Source organism: Zerene cesonia, chromosome Z (assembly GCF_012273895.1).
Source record: "Zerene cesonia ecotype Mississippi chromosome Z, Zerene_cesonia_1.1, whole genome shotgun sequence".
Taxonomy (NCBI): Eukaryota; Metazoa; Arthropoda; class Insecta; order Lepidoptera; family Pieridae; genus Zerene; species Zerene cesonia.
In genome coordinates, this window is record NC_052122.1 from 6,959,955 (window position 1) to 6,983,449 (window position 23,495).

The window sequence follows — 23,495 nt, forward strand, 5'->3', positions numbered from 1 at the left end:
CCTGATTCGAGATATATCGATGATAGGAAATTTTGTTAAAATTTTAAAGTACTCATATAACTTTTCCACGGTCTTTATCATTATATATATATATTAACGCGATAATTAGATGATGTTAACTGTAAATTAATATTATTTGAAACTATTATTATAAATATGTAGTAATTGTATAACCTATTTATATACTGAAAAGACCTTAATATATAAATGAAACATACTTTTTATTTTATTTACCTATTAAGGTACCTAAATACCTCTGTGTTAGTTAAAAAAAAGGTTAATACAGTTTTATAAGCAAGTGCTATTTTTATATTTGGGTAATTTATTCGCGTCATAATACTTTCGATTATTACTAATAGATATATATGAAATTACTTTATTAAAATTTCCATAACCGCTAAGGCTATTTAAGGATATCTAAATAGAATATTAGTGCTCTGTATTAAAATAAGGTATAAGTATTTATATTTAATTTATCGACACTAATATTATAAAGAGAAAACTTTTGTATTTTTGCATGTTTGTAACGTTTTCACGCAAAAACACTGTACCGATTTTAAAAAATATCTTTCACCACTAGAAGGCTGCAAGTTCATTTAACGACAGTGGACAGTGAACAGCTAGTTCATCTATATTTAAATAACTTAGTAGCTGTTTGTCTGTCATGCTAAACTCGAAAACGGCTGGGAACAGGAATTGTATTCTAATAACGTAAAATAGCATTCACAAATATACGCGATGGTACAAAATTCGTCGGGTCATCTTGTTTGAAATCTTAATTTGTCATATTAGGTTAATACGTACCAAAAACATATGTAAGTAGGAGGTAATATATATATTTATATACCTATTAGATAATTAGATAATACAAGGGTAAATATCTAATAGAAACATTAAACATTAAACGCGAAAGTGTAAGGATAGATGGATGGATGTTTGCCAGTCTTTCTCGTAAAAACTGCAGTATAGATTTTAATGAAATTTTACAATAACAAAGCTTATACATCAGTATAAGACATGAGCTGTATAAATACTCTCTATTGCCCGTATATCGTCCGCGGGTAAAACCGCGCGGCGCATCTAGTAACAAGCAAATAAACTTGTATTCGTTGAATACCGAAATAATTAAAATCACCTTTTATCATTATAAATGTTATTAAGATAAAAGGTGATTTTAAGGATTTCGAGATAGCTCATGTAACTAGTTATTTAATTAATGCAAAATACAATACGACAAGCATACCCGGCCACGCGATGCTGTGGCTGAGTAATAATTAAAACTATTAATTAAGATTATAAATTATTGGGATAATTAATCGAAATAAAAACTATCCTATATCTTAAGTTGGACCAAATTACACATAAAATGCCAAATTTTATCAAATTCGTTTGAGTTGGTGAAGAGTCCATCATGACACTGGATTTTTATAATAAGATGTACCTATAAGTACATGTTGTGTACAGACACGGCTATCGTATCGCGTGGCGTAATAAATCAACGAATGTCGGCGCATTTTTTATTATTTCTTTACAGTAGCAATGGAATTCATTAAAATATTGACGTCCCGTTATAAATCTAGCTAAAAGTATTTTAACAAGATGCCATAGCGAGCGATTTCCGATGGATTTTGAGTTACCTCTCGGTAAAGTTTTCGGTTCCCGTCCACGTGGCATCGAGACATCAAGATTAAGAAGTATCATGGTATTTTAATGATGTTGACGGAGATTAGTATCGATGGTTGTGACTGCTCAAAGGCTTCGATTAAGTTCATTAGGATTTTGCAAAATACCTAAATTCGATGTATGTGATCGGTTTTCATTCATTTCATTTGTTACGTTTTATTTGTAAATGTTTTAGATTTTGCAGATTTAATACATGAGTTTTTCGTTACTATTTTATATGAAAATATTGATTTTCCATGAGTGATGATAAAACATAAAATATGATATAATTACCCCAACATTCAGCGTTGATAAGCTCTAAAGCGTGAATATTCAACGAGCAAAATAAATTACACCAATTATTTTTGATTTGATAACGTTTTAATATATATTTTTTATCATAGTAGAGCGGGCAACCTAGCTAGTGGATCACTTTAGGCAACGCCACTGCCCATAAGTAATCACAAAGCTGTTACCTATAGCTTTTGTGGAGCTGTTGCTGTGGCTTTAGTGCTAGCATAATAGTAGCAAATATGAATAAAAATAATAAAACATTGTTGCTTTAGTTGTGGAATAGCTATAATACCATAATAATAAATGTTCACAAATGGTTTTCTACAGTAAATAAATACTTATTTTCAAAACAAGGTAAAATATAAGACAATATTATGAACATAATAATTGTTATTATTTACTGATAAGGCCAGCGACCTACATACCGTTCGTTAAAAATTAAATCGATATGACGCACAAAACGATATTTATACGGTATATTATTGCGTTAAAGAGGTGACATTTGGAAATTTTACTGTACATTACATCAATTAAAAAAAATCGTCTGACCAAAAACTACGATGTCAAAACCGTCAAACTCAGCACTGTCATTCACCACAATCAACCTGTCTGCGATGACAATACAAAAGAAACTCGTTCTACCATCTGATTTATTTATTAAGCACGCCGTACACAGTTTCAATGCGTTGATTCATTATAAAAATATATAAGACGATGCTCTCGCAGTCAGCGCAGCTTGGAAGACAAAAAGCGGTTCGACCGCCGACTTACAGACTCGAAAACGAGTACAATCCGGAAGCGATGCCTCAGTATTTTCAGGTTATGTACAGCCAATTCTTATAAATTATTTATAACGGCCTCTTATTGGACGGAGCACGCGTTTATCTTTTTGCTTTGAATACAATAGACGCCCGATGTCGTGCCGGCCACTACACTTGATGTAAATTATGGCTTGGTGCTGGTTTAAGGGTATATGTTAAAATATGTAACTTTACAAAACCATACAACTGTATTTACCTTCCATAATAATTGTGGTAGTTTTGTATAATGAGAGAAAAACATTATTGTGGGTAGTAAAGATCATGTAATATTATTTACAGATATCAGTTAGTATTATAGAAGGAAGAAAGTTTGCATGGACCAATCCACACTCGTCGAATTCCTATGTGATTCTAATTTTTGGGAAAAAGAAACATAGGACTAGTATTAGGAGACACATGATTGAACCCTATTACAACGAAGTAAAGTTTCTTTTAGTATGCCCCTCATGTTTATGTTACTGAATTTAATTTTTAAAGAGGTGTTATTGGATAACCGTCTGGGATCTCTTGAGAATCGTAAAAATCTACTTTAAAATGAAAACCGTCACTTATATCTTATTTTTATGAATATACCTAAACAGAAATGTTAGTGAGGATGGATGTATGTTTATTACACTTACTCGAAAACCACAGAACGGATTCTGATAATACTTGCCAGTGATGTAGGTTATGCACCAATAAAACGAATTTGATTTTACCCGCTAGTTTGTATGTGGCTGAAACCGCAGGTCACAGCTAGTTATATATTGTATTGATATTGACTTTACATCATTTTGAAAATGTTTATGACAATAAATCACATTGATTTTAGTACAGTTAATACGCTTAACTTGAATCGCAAAAAATATTTAATTAAATTAAGTTTTTTTTTTTTAAATTAATTATTTAAAGAATTAAACCTAATTAAGTAAATTACACATATTTTAATGCATTACCTTATTGGATGTGTTATTTGCTACAGCATCATTAAATATAGCCTGTGGGTACCAAACTGACATATCATTCAAGATTCCACGTCTCCTTTTCGAGTATAGATTTCATGCTGCATATTTTCATCGTGAGTCAGAAGATCAAACGGTTCACTCAAAAATGTAGCACATAACCATGTAACATAAAATAGGTGACCAAAAGAATTGTCACGGATGTAGTCTTTAAATGGCTTGGATGGATCCTAAAAACTCAGACGTATAAGCACAGTAAATTATATTATGCCATGAGACTTCATTCGTCATGAATCATGAGGGTTTTTTTACTCAGAACACAATCAGTTTGCCCTTTGCTTTCCGAGGAAATCGAGGTTATCTCCCCGGTAGAGAATAACACGTAGATGTACTCCAGGAAGAATATTATAAAAACTTTTTACACGCTTTTTATTAGCTTCACCTGTATGTTTGTTTGTAACCGACTTCTTTGGGCGCGATTTTGACACACTTTTAACGGCCAGATTTCGTTCAAACTTTGTAGATTTATTGAGGACCGATGACAATACACTAATTTGATAAAATTATTCCATTTTTCAATTTGCAAAATATGATTTTTGTTAAAGCGTGTTTTTTAGTTTTTTTAAACTATTATTATTATCATTGAAATTCCTTGTATTCCTTTTCGTCGGAAGCTAGAAAATTTATATTATTTGAACCCAGTAATTGATTTCTTGATTTATCTTGAAATTGAACGTCTTGCAACAAGAGTCAAAACGCGAAATAATGCATTAAATTTGCTTAAATGTGTGTGAGCGAGAGAGATACTGGGGTATATCCTAAGTACGACCCCAGCAGTATTGAAAATGGCGCACAGCGTTGTAGGTGTGGATTCACTATACTTTTCTATTTGTAGAGTTTTATCCTGGATATGTACTCCACTATACAAGTTCTACAACGAACTAATCTATGGCTGGCAGTGATGGAATTACGGTGTTGTGCGGCGCCTCGGATCCTGGGCGAGACGACCATCGACTTGGGGCTTATATGGTCTCAGCCAAGTTAGTTACGCATATAATAATGGGTTAATTATTTGAATTCGGTTATATTTTAGACCACAGTGATGTACTTTTGAGCAACATCTATCTTCATTGATAAACATCTATCTTCTTTGTATGTGGTAGTCGAGCACGCTTCGGCACGAATTGGGCCAGCTCGCACCGGGGAAGTACCACACCCCCACAGAAGACTGGCGTGAAATAGCATTCTGCTGTGTTTCGTTCGGTGAGTGGGGGAGCCGGGGGCCCATATCCTTTTCCTTACCCTTCCCAGTCCTTTCCTTTATTCCTATCGCCAATCCTTTCTTAATCCCTTCCCAAAAAGTCGGCAATCCATTTGTAGAGGCGTAAGGTCTGCAAAGGACCTTATGCCTCTACAAATGTTCATGGGCGGTGGTAGCGCTTACCAACAGGCGTCCCACCAGCTCCATTGCCGACTGTAGTTATTTTCCGTTACTAAAAATCGCCTGGAGCACCTGATGACTGACGTTGGATATGGCTTCGTGCGAGTCCCACGGTTGCGCAGTAAAACTGCGGAGTATGTGTAAATGTATTGTGTAGTATCTGTAAATGTATTTACTAACATTGAAAGTAAGACATAAAACATCGTTATAGGCCTCTTAATGTGAAGGAGTGCTTCATGTATTGATGCATCATGACCCATTCATGTGACTTATTCTCAGATTACAGTTTTGGTGTTTAATCGTTCTTGACTTCGTGATTATTTTGGTAGTTGTGATTAAAATATATTAAATATTACAGACCATCAAGTTATTCACAAATGGGCCCAATTATACCTACCCCGAGATCCATCTCTTGGGCCAGTTGGATTCTTAAAATTAAACATATCAATCGCGTTTCGAGGCGAAATTCAAGTTATGTCTACCGTCATGAAAAATGAAAAGTTAGAAGAGTTAGTAAATGTTTAAAAATACGTACATTCATATAATTTATATATCCATATATTATATTTGAAATTTAAAAGTCTTAAATCCTCAAGATTAAGGAGTAGCAGTGTCTGCAGCTCCTATTACTAAGCTTGTCAAGTCCCCCATCATCTCTTGTGGTGCAAATCGTATGTCTCAAATTTAGTTAAGCAAAAACCGATTAGATTATGGTGCTACACGAGATCTATCATCTAATAGCTTCTTAGCAGTGTAAATCTTAAATTGTAGTCTTGACAACATTGTACTTGACAAGTCTTTAATGAGATCATTAATTCTCCCAAACTAAATTAGGCATCACGATACGAATTATTAATTTATATAGTACATTTTGTGTTTTTGATTTTTATGTAAAATTCTCAAAATGGTCCCTTTAATCAAAGGAATCTTCTTCTACCATCGGGTTTGGAGCAGCAATGTGCCAACTACCAAATAACTATTTACGAAGCTTTTGGTCTTCCTTGTGGCACCCAGAGCCAGGGTGAGAGACGGTTTGGGAAACCACCGAGTACCTTTGTGAAGGTCACATTTTGTGGATTAGTGGTAAGAGATACATAATCGTTAAATTATACAACAAACGCATCCAAATGTAACTTGGCTACGACAAATGGAATAAAAATTCAAAGAAATTGTCCAAAGCATAAACTCGAAGGATCTTGTTTATCTTTTACTTATCGATTGTCATACTATTATTATATTTCTTTCCGCGGAGTCACACGTGTGGTCAAAGAAAGTTTTCACCTGCAATGAGTTAGTCCACCGCGGAAAAAAGTAGCCTATGTTACTATCTGGCCTTCTAATTATCTCCAAACATAAAAATTATACCATATAATAAATGTTGCGAAATCCTTCCAGCTCCCATAAAATGATAAAAAGTAATCCGTAATAATTTTGCACATACTGCTATTACGGCACTTTCTAACTTTATATACCCATTTGTTTAGGCAAAAACAGCTATTCAGCATAAAACATGCAATCCAGTGTACAGTGAGCATTTATCGATTGTGGAAATGTTCCCGAATATGAATCGTCTTATCCGTATAGAGGTGTGCAGCGCGGATGGATGTTTCAATAAGATACTAGCTAGCACTCACCTGAAGCTCGAAAATATCTCACATGATGGTGAAAATGGTAATTCATTTCTTTATTAGTCTATCGCTATCGCCAATAATTGAAGTGCGCAGCCTCCTATGCCATATTTCAACGATTGCAGGATTTTTGCCAACATTTGGCCCATCGTTGCTTCACATGTACGGATCTTCAAATAGTGGTATTATAGGCCCTGCAGGAGAAGAAGGTCCCTATCATCGCGGTTGTTTACTCGTTGCTCTCAATACTGTTGTCCCATATTACCAGCAAATAATTCGGAGCGTTAATGTGGAACCGGCCAATCCTATTCAACATGTAATACATTTTTATTTATCTGAGTGTCTTTGCTTATGTGCTTTGGATTTTGAATATAAAGCGTAATATTAAAAACTTACAAAACTGAATATTGCTATGGAATTGTAATAACATTTCCCATAATGTCTGCAATAGTTATATCTATAAATATCTTACAACTGGACGTGCAAATAATTTAAGACTGTATTGAAGGTAAGTAAATCAAACCAGCTAAATAGGCGCTGCAATCAATCAAATCTGTATCGCCTTCTGTATCTTTATGCCGTGCCGCGTTTGTGAAACGTGCCTGTATAGAAAACGATTGTACACGCAGTAGTTATGGTATATAAAGGTCAGATAGCAAAATATCATTCAAGTAATGAACGTAATCTCTTTTCAACCGACGTTCCCAAACAAGAAGGAGGTTCTCGGACTGCTTTTTTTTTTCATGTGTTTTTAACCGGTCTACGTGATTGTTCCTGTGTTTAGGAAATTGAAGTCTTTTGTTCCCATTTTAGGTTTTTGTGTGGTATCCCAAGATATTTTGGTGACATTTTATATACCTAGAAATTAATTATTTGATCATTTGTAGATTTGTTACGCTGATGATTTGATTGATGCTTTACTGTTTTAGGAAAATTTGTGGCAGATACACGAATTCTGTTTATTCTGTCCCATTCTAGAAGTTTCTATGCTAGATCGACGAGTAACAGGAAAGTATTGTGGTGTGGCAGTAACACTGGGTGAAATCCCGGCTTCCAGCTCTGGGGATGAGGGTGAGTATGGAAAATTAAATGTTCCTTACAAACCAAGACTTACGCTTAGTATAGTTATCATGTTATCTGTGCTTATGAATAAAATGTACACATTTTTCATAACATTTACGTATATAAATTAGATTCATCTTCAATAGTTCATACAAAATTCTTACTTTGTCAAGATTAACAATATTCTAATACGATAATTTACATATATGTAAAATATTATATTAATGTTTCAGAATTTCTAACAATGTTGAAAGAAACACGTAAGTTATTTTCTACATTAAATGCATATTTGCCATCGTCGATTACTATGTACATGCGAATTAATTCGCAGGTATACGAAAACTACACTACACGGGCTGTTTAAATGTGAATAAAACACCGCCGTATGGATACTTAGACTTCTGCAACTCTTTTCCTGTACTTCAACTTGCTACACGACTTCCAGACTTTAGATTTAGGATTTATAAAAATAATATGCTGCTGGCTATCGTTCAGGATCTGGTATTCCTTTTCTTAAAATCTTAGAATAATGATGGTGATAAAACTCACAGTTGTATGAATCTATTCAATTTAAAATTTTACGAATTAATTGCGTTGTGACCACCAAACATAATCTTAAGCTATCGAAATCTTTGCCGTGGCCAGATAAACATTGAATAATGAAGTTGACTTATGTAATCAATTATTCAACAGGTATTAAATTTAATTAACCTTTTTTTTCATTATACGCAAATACTTGTTTTAAGGATGTTGCGGTAAAAAATATTGAGCGTAAATTACAAAGTTACAATTATGAAAGTCCTAATGAACTTTCGGACGAACTGAATACGGCTCGCAATGAGGCGGCGTGTAACATTCTCAACTTTCTGAACTCCACACAAAATTCGCGGAGCAGCGAAAGTTTATTACAACAATGTAACACGAAATTGGACCAAAAACAACTTGCTTTACAAATAGAAGAAGTTGTAAGTAATTTACAATTGAACTGTTAGAAAACGTAACCCAAGCACTTTTGTAGAAACAAGCATCGGCATATTTTAGGCGCACAGACACAAAATTTCTGTAAAAGCAACTCATGTATTAGTTACTGAGATGAACGGTTGAATTTCTTTAAATTCTATCTAATTTGTATAACAAGACTCTTTAACCTTATTGTACAAATGTTATACTAAAATGATCACGACATATCGCATTTCCGTCAAATTTAAAAGTATTGTAGATAATTTTCTTCCTTAATGTATTAAACTTCGAGTGTTTCTTATTCTTATATCGTCTTATGTTAATGGCTCAGTAGTTTAGTGTAGTTGCAATATCTTTTATATCAACAATCATTGTTCGTAGTTATTACAATTTCTAATGTAATTAAAAGTTTCGTCTGCTTATTGTCGTGGTATGTTAACAAGCCTTCTCCTTTACTTCAATGCGTACAGTATACCTAGTTACAATACCATCTTGTTATGAACCGATTTAATTAATATTAGAACTAAAGTTGGAAACATTGTGTATAATATATTCCCAAAGCAGACATCGTAATAGTCAATGTTTGGGTAGCTATTGTGAAAATGAGGGTAGTTTCATAACATTGGTTTTAGGAGAAAATATACCATCAAATATCACGATCAGCGTCGGTATCTATGCAATGCGTTACGTCACGATGCAGTAAAATAAATAAGGACAGTCCTTCAGTGACGAGGAAATCAGTTAAATTTGTATTATTGGAAACAAGACTTATAACCGAGAGCCTCTGCAAACTTATTTGTGATGTATTTAAATTTATGTTTACTATATTTTTTCTTATTTTGTTGCTACTATCATTAATAATAATATGTATTAAGGGAATTGTAGTGTTGTCTTTTTTTATTTATAAAACGAGAATTTGAGAGATATAGATTAATATTCAATCAAACGAATCTTTATTGCTGGTAAGCCAGTTGACAAATAACGTAATTTGTTTGCTGGATGGCGTAATTCGGCGTAATTAGGTACGTAATACGGAAATTAATTAGATGTCAGGTATGATATTGGTAAATCATTGTTTGTTGTACACCCATTACATAGTAAAGAACTTCTTCTTAGATGCACCCCTTTTAACTTAAGAATTGTTATACCGGATTTAGTTGATTTTTGCTTTGTTGGATTTATCTCCACCTGGTTAAGAAAATAAATGTTAATAATTTGAAAAAATCCGCCCGGGCGGAACCAGAAAGGAGAGCTTATACAGTGAGGATGTATGAATGAGTGGTTTCTACTCGTTCGAGTTAAAATAGCTGATAGGATCTCAACAAAGAGCAGTACTGAGTTAGATTACAATCTGGAGTAGCATATAGGGTACATTTTATCTGCGAGTGAATGTAAGTCGACAGATATTTATTTGAAGTATTATTCATTAGGTGCAGTTACACGGATGGCCAGATATTGTGGTCTGGTTTCTGAATGAAGGCTCAAGAGTCGCCTATGCAAAATTATCCGTAGAAAACGTCATATATTCTGTAATCCCCGAGCAAAGGGGTAAATACTGCGGACGAATACAAACCTTACAGATGAAAGTAAGCATAAAACAGTACTAGTAATTATGATATAATAACTGATTTTTAGTAGTGGTAGCTCAGTGGTGAGAACCTCGGACTTCAAAATCGATAAGTCGGGGCTCGAGACCGGGAGAGCGTGCAGGAAATAAATTGATTTTTCAATTTATCTGCACATGTGGATAACATGACCACTGCTTAAAACGGTGAAAGAAAACATCGTGAGGAAACCGGCATGTCCAAGAATCAAAAGTTCGACGACATGTGACATCTGCCTACCCGCACAGGCCAGCGTGGTGGATTATGGCCTGGACCCTCATAGGAGGCCTGTGTCCCAACAGTGGGAACATATAAGGGCTGATGATGATGATGATGATGAACTGTTTTTTTTTTATATTTCTGTCTATACGTAGAAGTTGTTTTGGATATGAAATTTGTTATGCTTCACAAAAGTAAGTAATGTAAAGAAATTAAATGTTTAATGCTTAAAAAAACTTTATTAGGTTCCCTCTAGGTATAAATAATATAAATTCTATGCAATAACAGTGATATAGTATTAATCTTTTAGTTGTTAATAGCATTAGGTGCAACTTTAAAATATCTGAAAAACATAAAGAATGGAATACTTAATTCGAAAGGCGTAATTTCGAATCCCGCCTTATAATAGTTTTTTTTTTAATCTTTATTTCTCTGACATACATTTGTATATATTATATTTGTAGCCCCTGAAATGTCCAAGTCACGTGAATTCCACCCACTGCTCTTGTATTGCTGGAAAGGTGGAAGTGATAATGTGGCTGGGATCGTACCGGCAGCGACCAGTCTTCGATACTTACATACCAGCGGGCTACAAAGTGAAGATTAAAGATTATGATATGTGTTTGAAATCTTCAGCAATGGTAATATATAAATATTGCCCTCTGAAACGCGTTGTTCTCGTCAATTGTAATGCGATTCAATTCAGCTTAGAAGCAACAAGGAATAGGAGTGCCTTTTGAACGTTATTTGTAAATATTTAAAGTTTAAACGAATTAGTAGGTAAACCAAGCTATGAAATATCGTTTGTATTTAAATGCAAGCAGGCTAAAATAAAACAAATCACTATTGAAATGCAAAAAGGATTTCTAAGTTCGTATAGTATTTTTCAAATTAAATAATTCTGAAGATGCGGGAAGAACTAGTCTCTAGTTCTAACTAGAGATTCATTTATATATACACAAAAGCGTTCGTAACGAATTGAACGATATAATTGAATCCTTTCAAAATCTGAGCGTTGTTATTGTTATTTGTTTAAGATGGTAGAATGTCGAGCTTTTGTTTATAAAGCTAAATTACTAAGCAGCGCTTTAGGAGCGAACCCGGCAAATACGTTTCTCCGTGTCAACATTTTAACCGCGGCCAAGGAAACCAGGGTAAAACATGAATGCATATTTCATTTTCTTTATTTTTGCTTGGATATTGATCCTATATTTCTATTAGACACGTGAAATGCCATTTATTTCTGATGTTATTGATCTTTTTATTGTTATTTACATAAAAAAGTGTAATTATTTTTATTACTTATATATTTTTAATTTTTCAATTCAGACTAAGAAAAATACTTTGACGCCGATGTGGAACCAAGTATTAAAAGTCCACAAGATGATTTTCATGTCACCAGAACGCCTAACAAGTTGTCCTCCAACAGCAACAATAGAAGTTAACAATGTTGATCCAGCGGTAATATAATCGTAGTCTGGTAAAACAAATTATAATGTTCCTTTCCGGGTAGTCAGGGTGAGCCATGTAGGGCCCTATGACTAAACGTGATATCAAATTCTATACTGATTAAAAACTGAGAATTTGCAAGAACATTTGCTAAAGTTGTCAATTCTTTCAGATGTTAGCTATTTTTAGAGGTAGAGATAAATAGGTCAGAAGTCAGTTTCAGAGGTATTTTATACTAAGTAACTGATACATGAATATTGTATTCATAATATAAGAATAAGATTTCACTGTGCATGTGCCTTTCTGTCTGTCCGTCCGTCAGTTATCTTATTACGTTTTATCTTAAGAAACGAATTATCGTGATAGACTAAAAAATCGAGGTTAGCACGGTCATAAATTGAATGGGTGACTAATTTTTAGCCACTGCTTTTTAACTTATTTGTTCGTAACCCTTCTTGTCACCAGCCCGATTTGAACTTGACCGATAATAATTCCTAGATATGTTTTCACTCGCCAATACATCCTTTGTACAGTGGCTTAACAATAATTTGAATTAAACCATATCTTACAATTAAGGAGGAAGATTTTCTTCTAACAAAAAATCGAACTATGTTCTTTCTGAATCCGGTACTAAAAATTAAAATTTTGATTACTTTAAAGAATGACACCAGTTCATGTACACTTTTAAAACAATAACAACATTTTTCTGCTTCAAACATATCCCTATATTCTAGTTAAAACTCCCAAAAACAAGTAACGACGTGCTTTAAACTCCACGGAGGTAAATAAAATTATCTTCCAGGGAAAAGTTGAAGTTGTTGGTCGCTTTGACATCCAGTGTATTGTTGACGATAGACAAGACTACGAGTTTGCACCGAGGCTCCAATGGTGCGGGCTGCACAAAGGGATCGAATATGTAGGCCAAGTATTCATGTCCGTCCAGTTAGTGCAGGTAATATTTTCTGATTCGATTTCTGAATTTATAATATGTATGAAGTCTGGATTTCAATGACAAACATCCCTCTTTATTTGATACTAGTAGCTTCGGCCGCGTGGTCAAAATAAATTTTTAGAGTAACAAATTTTTTCTTCCATTCTATTCACTTGGGGGAAGAATTGAAAAATCCCTTTTGTTTACAAAATTTTAATAGTTGCCCTAGTTATCCAAGCGGTACGAAATTCAAGTCCGTTTTTCTATATATAGTTAATGAAAGTTAAACAAAGAAAGTTTGTTTATAAAACACCAGATATAATTTGCTAAACATACTAAAACTTATTGATGATGCTGTACAGAACATTTTATAACATGTTTTAGTGAAATAATTATAATTATGTAAGAAATTTATAAGCGCCCTCTAGTAATACGCTGCTGAACTACAACGTTTACCGCGTCATGTGTATTGTTATCGTGTGATTATGTTTCCGCTTGCTTTTAATAGATGTCACTTTTGAAAACTTTAGATTCCTGAACGATTAATGAAGACTACAGCATATTCATCAATTGACGAATCCATAACAACTGGCGTTAAAGATTTGGATTTGACGGACAAAATTGAATCGATACCTTTAAATTTGATTCCTGTGTCTACATCATACAAGTATCAATTTTTTAGCATTTTTTTTTTTATCATTGATCTTTATAGGATTGGACCTCAGACTATTAAAACTAGCGACTTAATGACGTGCATGGCTTATCATCAATTCACGATCTAAGACCGGACATACAAAGCGTTTAATCATAATGCACTTAAATCAGATACGCCTACTAGCTATGCCTAATTCATTATTTAAACAAATTGCTGTAAATTTATACTGCAATGTACCTTACAGAGTCGACGTATATTGGTGGGGTCTTCGTGATGTGAACATAACACGAAAACCGTGCGTCATCTTGGAAATAGATGACATGACTTTAAAATCGGACGTTATAGTAGATAAGAGAGCTAACTGTAACTTTCCAAATGGACGAGTTTCGCAGACATTTGAGGCTCCGATGCATGAAGCGTACTCTCCTTTGTTGAAAATACGACTGTACGACAGCAGTACTTTCGGTCGAACTTTATACCTTGGCACGAATGTTGTGAAGAATCTTAATAAATATATAGTGGACTGGCTTCCAAAGAACGAAAGGGACGCGTCCCTGCATAGGGCTTCTATCATGTCTTCTGATTTTGTACAAGGTAAGAGTTAAATGCGTATAGCCGTGCGCCATCTAGTTAAAATGTCATACAACTAGATTCTAAATGAAAACGTTAAATAGTAAATTTGGGGGTTCAGTTACATAGCAAGAGATACATTGAAACAAGTTTGTTAAAATGCTTTGGAGTTTTGGATAAACATTCAATGCAATTATATGTGAAAAATCTTAAAGAAAGTAGTAACATTTAAAATTAATACAAAGTGTAAACAATTTGAAAGAAAATAATATTACCATACACCCACCTCAACCATATGAAAATTATTTTGTTCCAGTAAATCAAAGTTTAGTTCTAAAGAGGATAAGTCAGTTAAGAAATGACTCATGCCAGAATGATAATAAGCTGTTAAGCAGTGTTGATTGTATCAGCGATTGGCAAACACGTCACTCGGCGTGGAACTGCACTTGCTGCAGAGGAGAGCCCGATGAAGAAGAATATACATTGCTCCCATTGATGTCTAGCAATAACAAAACATATTTGACTAAATCTTCATCTTCTGAGCAAAAGGATTGGTGGACTAGATATTTGTACTCACAGGAGGTACTTTTTGCAGATCGTTTTAAATTTTCCTTGAACGCTATCAACAAATTAAACAATAATCAAATCATTGCAGGATAGCGCAGGCGACGGTATAGAAAATGCTGAAAAACTGACCGTAAGAATATCGATATTTATTTCTTGTTGTGTCGTATTGGGAGTATATAGTTGATTTGATATTTACAGATATACGATTCGGAATTGGAACTGCAACCGCAGTTTTCAAAGTTTAGGGACTGGTGTACGACGCTAAAGCTTTATAACGGCAAGAAGAGTGGAATTCGTGAGAAAGATGAGCAGATGTACTGTGGTCTTTTAAAAGCTGGCCTGGCCATCTACAGGTGGCCACCGCCTGATAATACTGATGCAGTTAGCCTGAGCGGAGTGGATTTAAAGAAGGGGTATTTTTTAGTTTATATAGATTACTGATATGCGTGACTTAAATACAAATTGGACACTCGTTTTTTTTATCTCTTATAGACATTGGTCGTCAGTTGCCGTTTGTGTGACAATTTCTAAGAAGGCTTCACGTTTTCATTATTTTCTTTAAAAAAAGTTAGCAAATATTTAAAGCGAAATTCGAAAGTACATTATTATTTAATCGCATTTCGTTTCAGATATTTTGATGATCATCCCAACAATGATCCAGCAAAGTTCTTGGTCAGGATATATATTGTAAGAGCGATGAATCTTAAAACAAAGGAGCTAACGGGAAAGTCGGATCCTTATACAGTAGTCAGCTGTGGCAAGAAGCATTTCGGAGACCGCTCTAATTACATTCCGAATACGTTAAATCCTGTTTTTGGAAAGTATGTCTCTTGATGGATAGTTAGTTGTGTTTATAAATTTATATGTACCATACTTGTAAAGGTATATTTAGTTCCATATGACGAAGAATTGGTTGTATGGTGCAACCGTACACTTTAGGCTTTGTTGGGAATGTGTTATTACACAGAAAAAAACCCTCAATTATATGTATAATTCATATTCTCCTGTTTTTAGAGTAACTGATAAAACGTTGTGAAGAAATAATTTATCTTTTAGAAATTTTTCATTTTTCTAATGTGTATGTTTAGTAACAATTATTATTTTCCGTCGTCCAAGAGAAAAATAAGGTTATTCTTATATAGGGCTTAAATTAATTTTACATTTGGTTAATTTTTCGGCGTATGTAACAGAGGCATCTATCTATCCGAGAAAATAGTTCAAAGTATACTCTTACTTCATGTATTAAGAACTCTTGATTCTCGAAAAATCGCCCAGATGGCAGTTCAATATTGAATACGATTTTCATTATTTTGACATTAAATAAATAAAATTTTAAATCATTTATTGAACAGATTTTAAATCAAATAAAATATTATTTTACATTATTATACTGGAGTATTTTTAAATACGTACTTTCGATATTGTAAGTAAAAAATGCCATTTAAAAAAAATTCTCAAAGTTTATTACATTTTTCTTATAATAATATGGATTCCTACAATAAAAGTTGCACACTGTATGCAGTTTTATCCAATATCAATCATAGGATAATTTATATCTCGATTGCGATAAAAAATATGATTACCCGGGCAGAGTCGGGGCGAACATTTAGTTATTAATAATCTAAATCTAAATAATTCATGAGAACACGGTTTTTTATAGGTAAAGTTACTATAGACGAAGAAAATACGTAAAGTAGTCCATATTTTAATTGCACGAATTTTGGCGGTTTTTGTCTTTTACAAAACGTGATTGCAGTTTTGTTAGTTTGGGACTAGATGGCGGCGATGAGCGACATGTTGAAGAATATTTAATAGCTGTTTGCTGGGAATGAGATCTTTCACATCTACAATATCTAGACACAAAAAGCGTACCTAGAAAGACAAACAGACAGACACCCCTTCGCATTCATAACATTATTATCATGAGAAGTAATATATATATTGGTGTTTTTTTTTTTTTATCCCAAAATCCTTTCAGAATGTATGAGTTGCGATGTAACTTACCAGAAGATTATCTGGTCACCGTCTCATTGTATGACTATGAAGCGATTCCTCCAGATGAACTGATCGGCTTCACAACAATAGATCTGGAAGATAGAATCTACTCACGCCACAGGGCTCGTGTCGGTTTAGCAAGTAAATTCAGATTGTAAGTGTAATTATAGTTGTGACTATTTATATATATATTTATCACTACATAGCATAAAACAAAGTCGCTTTCTCTGTCCCTATGTTAGGGACATAGGGACAGAGCTGTATGCTTAAATCTTTAAAGCTACGCAATAGATTTTGATGGTTTTTTTTTAATAGATAGAGTGATTCAAGAGGATGGTTAATATATATATATATATATATATATATATATATATAATCTATTAACTATATTATTTTCTTAATATTATATTTTTGGTACTCCGTCACGGTCATTGACGAATAAAGGTATATTTATAAAACATATTACAGCGGTCGTTGCTTTCTTTAATACTAAACTTAATAGGTAATAAACTCTGGGGAAAAACAAGCAGTCCACTGATTAGATTAAAATGCCATTAGGTTTTCGCTTAATATTATAAATGCGAAAATTTGTAAGGATGTGCGTGTGTATGTTTGTTACACTTTATTACAAAAACTGCTGAACCGATTGTAATGAAATTTGGTACGTAGACAACTGGACAACTGGAATAACATATAGGCAACTTTTTATCCCGATATTCTTACGGACTTACGCGGGTGAAACTGCGGTGCGAAGCTAGTAATTCATTATAATAGAAACACATAAGTGTTTTTCTTTTTTCTATATAAGGGCTCCCTTACAAAAAATAGCTCAAAGATATGTGTTATATATTAAATGAAATAATTAATTTTCAAGGAGTGAACCATTTAAATGGCGCGATAGTGTTAAACCATCAAAGATTCTCGAAGAACTGTGCGTAAAGAATCACATTCCACCACCTGTGTTTCCTGATGCATCCACTGTATTGGTCAATGGAGTCAAATATGTCGATAATAGCCAGCAAGGTTTGAGGATATTGTTACAGTTATATCTCCGCTAATAATATAAAGAGGATTTTTTGTGTATTTTTATATGTTTGTCGATTTTACGTTTTCAAGCAAAATCCACTGCACCGATTTCAAAAATTCTTTCACGCTTAGAAGCTGCAACTCCACCGAGTGACATAGGCTTTATATGAGCCACGGGCGAAGCAGGGGCGAACTGCTAGTACTGCATAAATACCAACATGTATTTTCCTTGGAAGTTACTTCATAAAAGAAAATGAATAATGTAGAAAAGTGAAGTAATTTTTGACCACGCTATTTTTAACGTGGGAATCGACACGAATTGGGCCAACTCGTATCTAGTAAGTACAAGAGAAATACTGGCGTCATATGCGAATGCCCATGGAAATGCTACTGTATTTCGTGCGATGAGTAAGAGTTGGATTTTGTTTTTTTATTCCTTTACTTCCGTCGTCAATCCATTCTTTAAATCTTATCCCTTACAATCGGGCAGTTGAGTGTAGATCGCTTACCATCGGGTGAGCCACCAGTTCGGCTGCCCGCTCTCTTCATGAATAACCTCTTTAACAGTTATATAATTAATAGGATAGCGTCTATTATGTCTTCGATTTATATGATACCAGTTTTCCGCCCTCGGAAATCGGTATGTTACTTTCGTATTTATAATATTATTAAGGATGCGTACATATACGTATTACTTATCATACAATACCTTTAAAATTATTGTTTTTATGAAAATGCGTTAACACTTTTTGGTACTATTGTCATAGATAGAAGTTATGTATCATCTATAGAACAAAGAGAAAATCTATGTCTCAGCATTCTACATCAGTGGCACACTATACCAATATGCGGATATCATTTGGTGCCTGATCATGTTGAAACTAGAGTTTTGTATAAAGAAGACAAGCCTGGTGTGTGTCAGGTATTATATAATTCAGTAACTAAATCACAAAATTATTGTTAAATTATAATTACCTTATCATGTTTGTATTTTGAGAAATAAGCACTTGACCACAAAAAGAAAAAAGAGGTGGAAAACTTGTTTCTTGCCACTTGTAGAGGCCTCTTTTGCTACTTTAGAATATCTTTATGTCTTTCTTTATTTTATCCATCAATTCATAAGGAATATCAGAATATGGTAATAGAGAATAGAAATAAGGAATAGTATGGTTTTTTAAATTAAGGGCACACTGCATATGTGGGTCGATATATTTCCACTGGACTGCGAAACCTCGATCCCGCCAGCAGTAGATATCACCCCTAGAAGCGTGGAGGAGTTTGAACTGAGACTCACTATTTTAACTCTGCGAGATGTTGATGTGTGCAACTGCCCAGACAATTTGGAGCTGTATTCAAAAGTGTAAGTTGAGTGTATCGAAGGTATTCTGCAATCTATGGTAATATCGAATCTAAATCTCCAAGTAGATTTCTTTATTGCTAACGCATTTTTTCGTACTACGCTTAAGTTTTATGTTAGCCACCGTCTGTAAGTGGCTGGGCACATAGCTTTAACAGCGTATAGTAATATGTTTTCGATCTGAAAAGAAACTTACCTATTCTCCAACATAGTAGTTGTACACGAAAGCAATTATGAAGGCTGGAATTCAACAAAATCTACAAACAATTTTAAGGTGGATTGGCACGAGCGACATGGCACAGGATAGCGGTGTCTACCGCCCCTGTGGGAATAGTGTGTGGAAGCTGAATCGTCGAATGATTTTCACTTTAATTTACCAGCAAACGGAGAGAAAGGTTTTGTACTAATATTACTTTGACCTTTTCTTCTCAACTTTTGATAGCCACCGCACATATGACGACTTCCTTTATAATTAACTCGTTGCACGGGACAGCTCCGCTCTGTCCTTGCAGTCATGTCCACATACTTTGATGAAGTATGATGTTTTATGAGACATGTAGAGTATATCACTGTTATGTAATAGATATAAATTGTAATAGAACTCGTCCAATATTAAATTGAACATTTTTATTCCAGCTCCTAAGAAAAGAGATGGGTCCATTTACAGAATACGAAGAGTGCATGGCACCCATATTAGTTATACAGTTAATGAATAATCAAGATCCTATTGAAGATTGTATTGGTAGTAATAAATGAATTACATTTATAGTTTCACAATTTTCACAATTTCTGAATAACATATACTGTATAGTGTGTCTGTTTCTCATAATGAAATATAGTATATATATATATTGCGTTGTTTTGCCGTGAAAAGTTGCATTTTCCTTAGATAATTACAATCATTATCTGCATTATTAATCACTTCAAATTGTAGGTACCCTAGAGTTTAATTTAAATGAAATGCCACGTGGATTGTCTCAACACAGCAATTGTAGCATACGGAATGTTGAAAAAACGGCCAAAATAGATTTATTTGCCTCGGGCTGTGTCCGTGGTTGGTGGCCCCTACGTGGAGAGGATAGCAATGGAAATGCTAAACAAACAGTAAATTTTATTTATTCTTTGTAATACATTGATTCCAAAATACCAGTGAAATAGAGACAATAAATTATCAATATATAAAGTAACATGCCGGCACATATGTACTAAAGGGCAATACATTACTTATTGTAATGAAATATATCCCTAATAATATAATCTTTCTATATATCACTGAACCGACATAGAACTGCGGGGAAGGCATCGGGACCTGTAACTAGGCAAGTGAAGCCGTGGGCAAAGTGTTTGTTTGAGTCAATGTTTTCACATTGCATTGCTTAATATTATTCAACTGTAAGTGAAAAGTCAATGATTGAAGATAAAAAGAAAAGATTTCACAACTCGATAGATAATATTATAGAATAAGATGAAAAGAAAAGATTTCAATAATATTATCCCCTGCATTATGTATGTACCTCACTTTACTGGCCTCGCTTAAACTCGAACAGCGAAATGTAATTTGGAATTGCAGTGTTTGTGTTCAAAATGTTTATTACACTCAATATAATAGACCTTTTTTAATATATAGAGGTCGTGGGTAGATTAATTTACAACATGCCAATAATGTTTTCTCACAGGGTATCATAGAATTGGAAATGGATCTGTTGCCTTTGGAAAAGGCTATTTTGATGCCCATTGGCGTGGGAAGGAAGCCACCCTTTGCTTTACCCAAACGAAGGTTATAACATTGCTGTAATATACATAAAATATTTTATTAATTTTAAGCAAAATTTTTTTTAGAATTATGCTATCAGATAATCTTGATCACTTTTTAATAACTTATCTACTAGTTAGCTGCGCCCCGCGGTTTCACCCGCGTAACGCAATATTACAAATGCGAAAGTTTGTAACGATGTGTGTGTGTTTGTTGCTCTTTCACGAAAAAACTACTGAACCCGTTGCAATGAAATTTGGTACGTAGATAGCTGGACAACTGGAATAACATATAGGCAACTTTTTATCCCGATATTCCTACGGGATACGGACTTGCGCGGGTGAAACCGCGGGGTGCAGCTAATAATATATAAATGCACAATAATTTTAATGATGTCATAGTTTGAGCTGACACGGTTAAGTTAATTCAACTAGAAATGAAATACTCGACTAGGCATAATAAATATGTACGTCTTTTAATTATCGGGATGTTTTCCCTTGATACATATGGCTAATTGCAATACAACATTTTCTATCGAATAGGACCCAAACTAGATGGCGTTAAGGTGCTCTAAAATTACAAGCATATTTCAAAAATCTTACCCTTATCCTAATATTGTGTAAAAATAATTAAATAACTAAATTCTAAATAAAATTGTATTTATTTCATGTAACGTATAAACATATAAAATAGCTAGATTAATTCCATTGTTCAGTCGTAATTAAATTGAAAGTTACATATTTTTTGAAATTTTTGCAATAACCCAATTTAAATGTTAGGTAGTATTGGTAATTTTTTGTAGGACGAAACAGTTTTCTTTTACCAACTTTTTGGCGAAATAACTTTTTGCACTTTATGTTGCCAAAAATGTCTTTAAATATCATATTCAGCAATTTTTAACTATGGAGGTTATCGAAAGAACCTCGTTTGACGTTACTATTTTTATTCAAATGTTCTAACGAACTCTATCCGTGGAACAAAATGTTAAATTAATTTTACAAATGTTTATTTATTTTGTGCTAGCTGTACCCCTTTTACCCATGATTATGTAGCCTGAAGCCTGAAGCCTTTTCAATAAATGGGCTAAAACTGAAAGAATTTTTCAATTGGGCCAGTAGTTACTGAGATTAGAGTGTCCACCAAACAAACAAACTCTTCAGCTTTATAATATTAATAAAGATTTATATTCGTATCTTTCAATTATTCTATTTTTGATGAAAGAATATCTGATGCTCATCTTATTAAAAATAAATATATATAAGAAACGCAGGTTCGGATCCTGCCTCGTTTTTTCTATTCTTCAAAATTTCTCAATAAATATATAATAATACATTAATTTCAACGCAGTTTATTTTACAGCTATTCTGATATATGGACGAACCCGTTCGGAAAATTGATGCGGTGCTTAAAAGCAATATGTAAAAGTGAAGATTGTAAAATACCGATTATTGTCTTCTTTCTATTAATCTTAATTGTAATTATCATCGCATTTGTACTTTATTTTGATTGTACAACATTATTGATGGATTTTATAGATAAGCTATTAATATAAATTTAATTTTTAACTCGTTTAGTATCACATTTTTATAAGTACCATTATTAAATAGTTGGATTATTGTTAAATATACCTTCTCTGTTTATTTGCTGTTTCATTTTTTGATTAGCCTCAATATAACGATCAATAATAAGGCAGTATAATATTAGGTTATCTATGGTATGGCTAAAAAACAAAACTTTATTGTAAAAATACGGACAGAAAAGAAAAATGAAGTGGAACTGTTATAACATAAAATAATGTTAACTTTAATCCTCAATCATATTAAAGATATTTTTATTTTAATACTTTAATATTAAATTATCAAAACATTGAATTGATGTTTATCCGCGTGAGAGATGAACTTGGCAATATGAACAAAGTTTTATGGTATAAAGTTCCGAAAAATTCACACAGATGCCGTTATCCGATAAGTCAGAAATCATTTCATACTTAACTGTCTTAACGTTTTATTTATTATTCTATTATCAATGTTTATAGCTACACAGTTTTAAGAATACAGAATTTTTTGTTTTCTCTCTGTTCGAACAATTCATATATTAAATTGTAGTAAACTTATCTAAATTGCTGTTTACTTACAACCAAAAAAATGTGAGTTGTCTTCTGATAAAATTTAAATAAAACACATGAAAGTGAAACAGAACATACATTATACAATTCTAGCTTACCTCCCGTAACTCGCGTTGTTTCAAACTTAACAAATACTAAAATCTTCCTCGAATACCTGGTATATTGGTTCAAAACTGAATGAAAATCAGTGTAGTAGTTTTTGAGTTCATACCAAATACACAGACGCGGTGACGTGGAGAGCTTTATTTTATTATACATGGTGATACATATTTAGAAAAATGGCTGAATTTTTCCTTTCTGTCGTTCAATCTGAAATATACTACTACATGGTTCTAATTAACAATAATTAGACATGGGAAAAATTAGCAAATAGAGGAGTCTGTTGAATTTATGCAATCGGCCAGCAAATGCAACACGCATGTGTGGCGGGTGGCG

General features: G+C 33.4%; 1 protein-coding gene across 1 annotated transcript; it reads left to right on the top strand.

The window, feature by feature from the left end:
• The first annotated feature begins 2,670 nt into the window (after positions 1-2,670).
• Positions 2,671-19,927, top strand: LOC119835783 (otoferlin-like). Its single transcript, XM_038360775.1, has 27 exons — positions 2,671-2,775; positions 3,057-3,197; positions 4,614-4,758; positions 5,518-5,668; positions 6,083-6,242; positions 6,644-6,830; positions 6,913-7,103; positions 7,717-7,858; positions 8,083-8,109; positions 8,181-8,350; positions 8,596-8,836; positions 9,473-9,612; positions 10,240-10,395; positions 11,097-11,273; positions 11,670-11,786; positions 11,962-12,093; positions 12,884-13,033; positions 13,543-13,679; positions 13,912-14,261; positions 14,554-14,819; positions 14,997-15,217; positions 15,434-15,625; positions 16,783-16,953; positions 17,674-17,822; positions 18,593-18,747; positions 19,010-19,185; positions 19,819-19,927. Exons 1-27 carry the CDS (start codon positions 2,671-2,673, stop codon positions 19,823-19,825), a joined length of 4,356 nt encoding a protein of 1,451 aa, XP_038216703.1. The 3' UTR covers positions 19,826-19,927.
• The last annotated feature ends 3,568 nt before the right edge of the window (positions 19,928-23,495 follow it).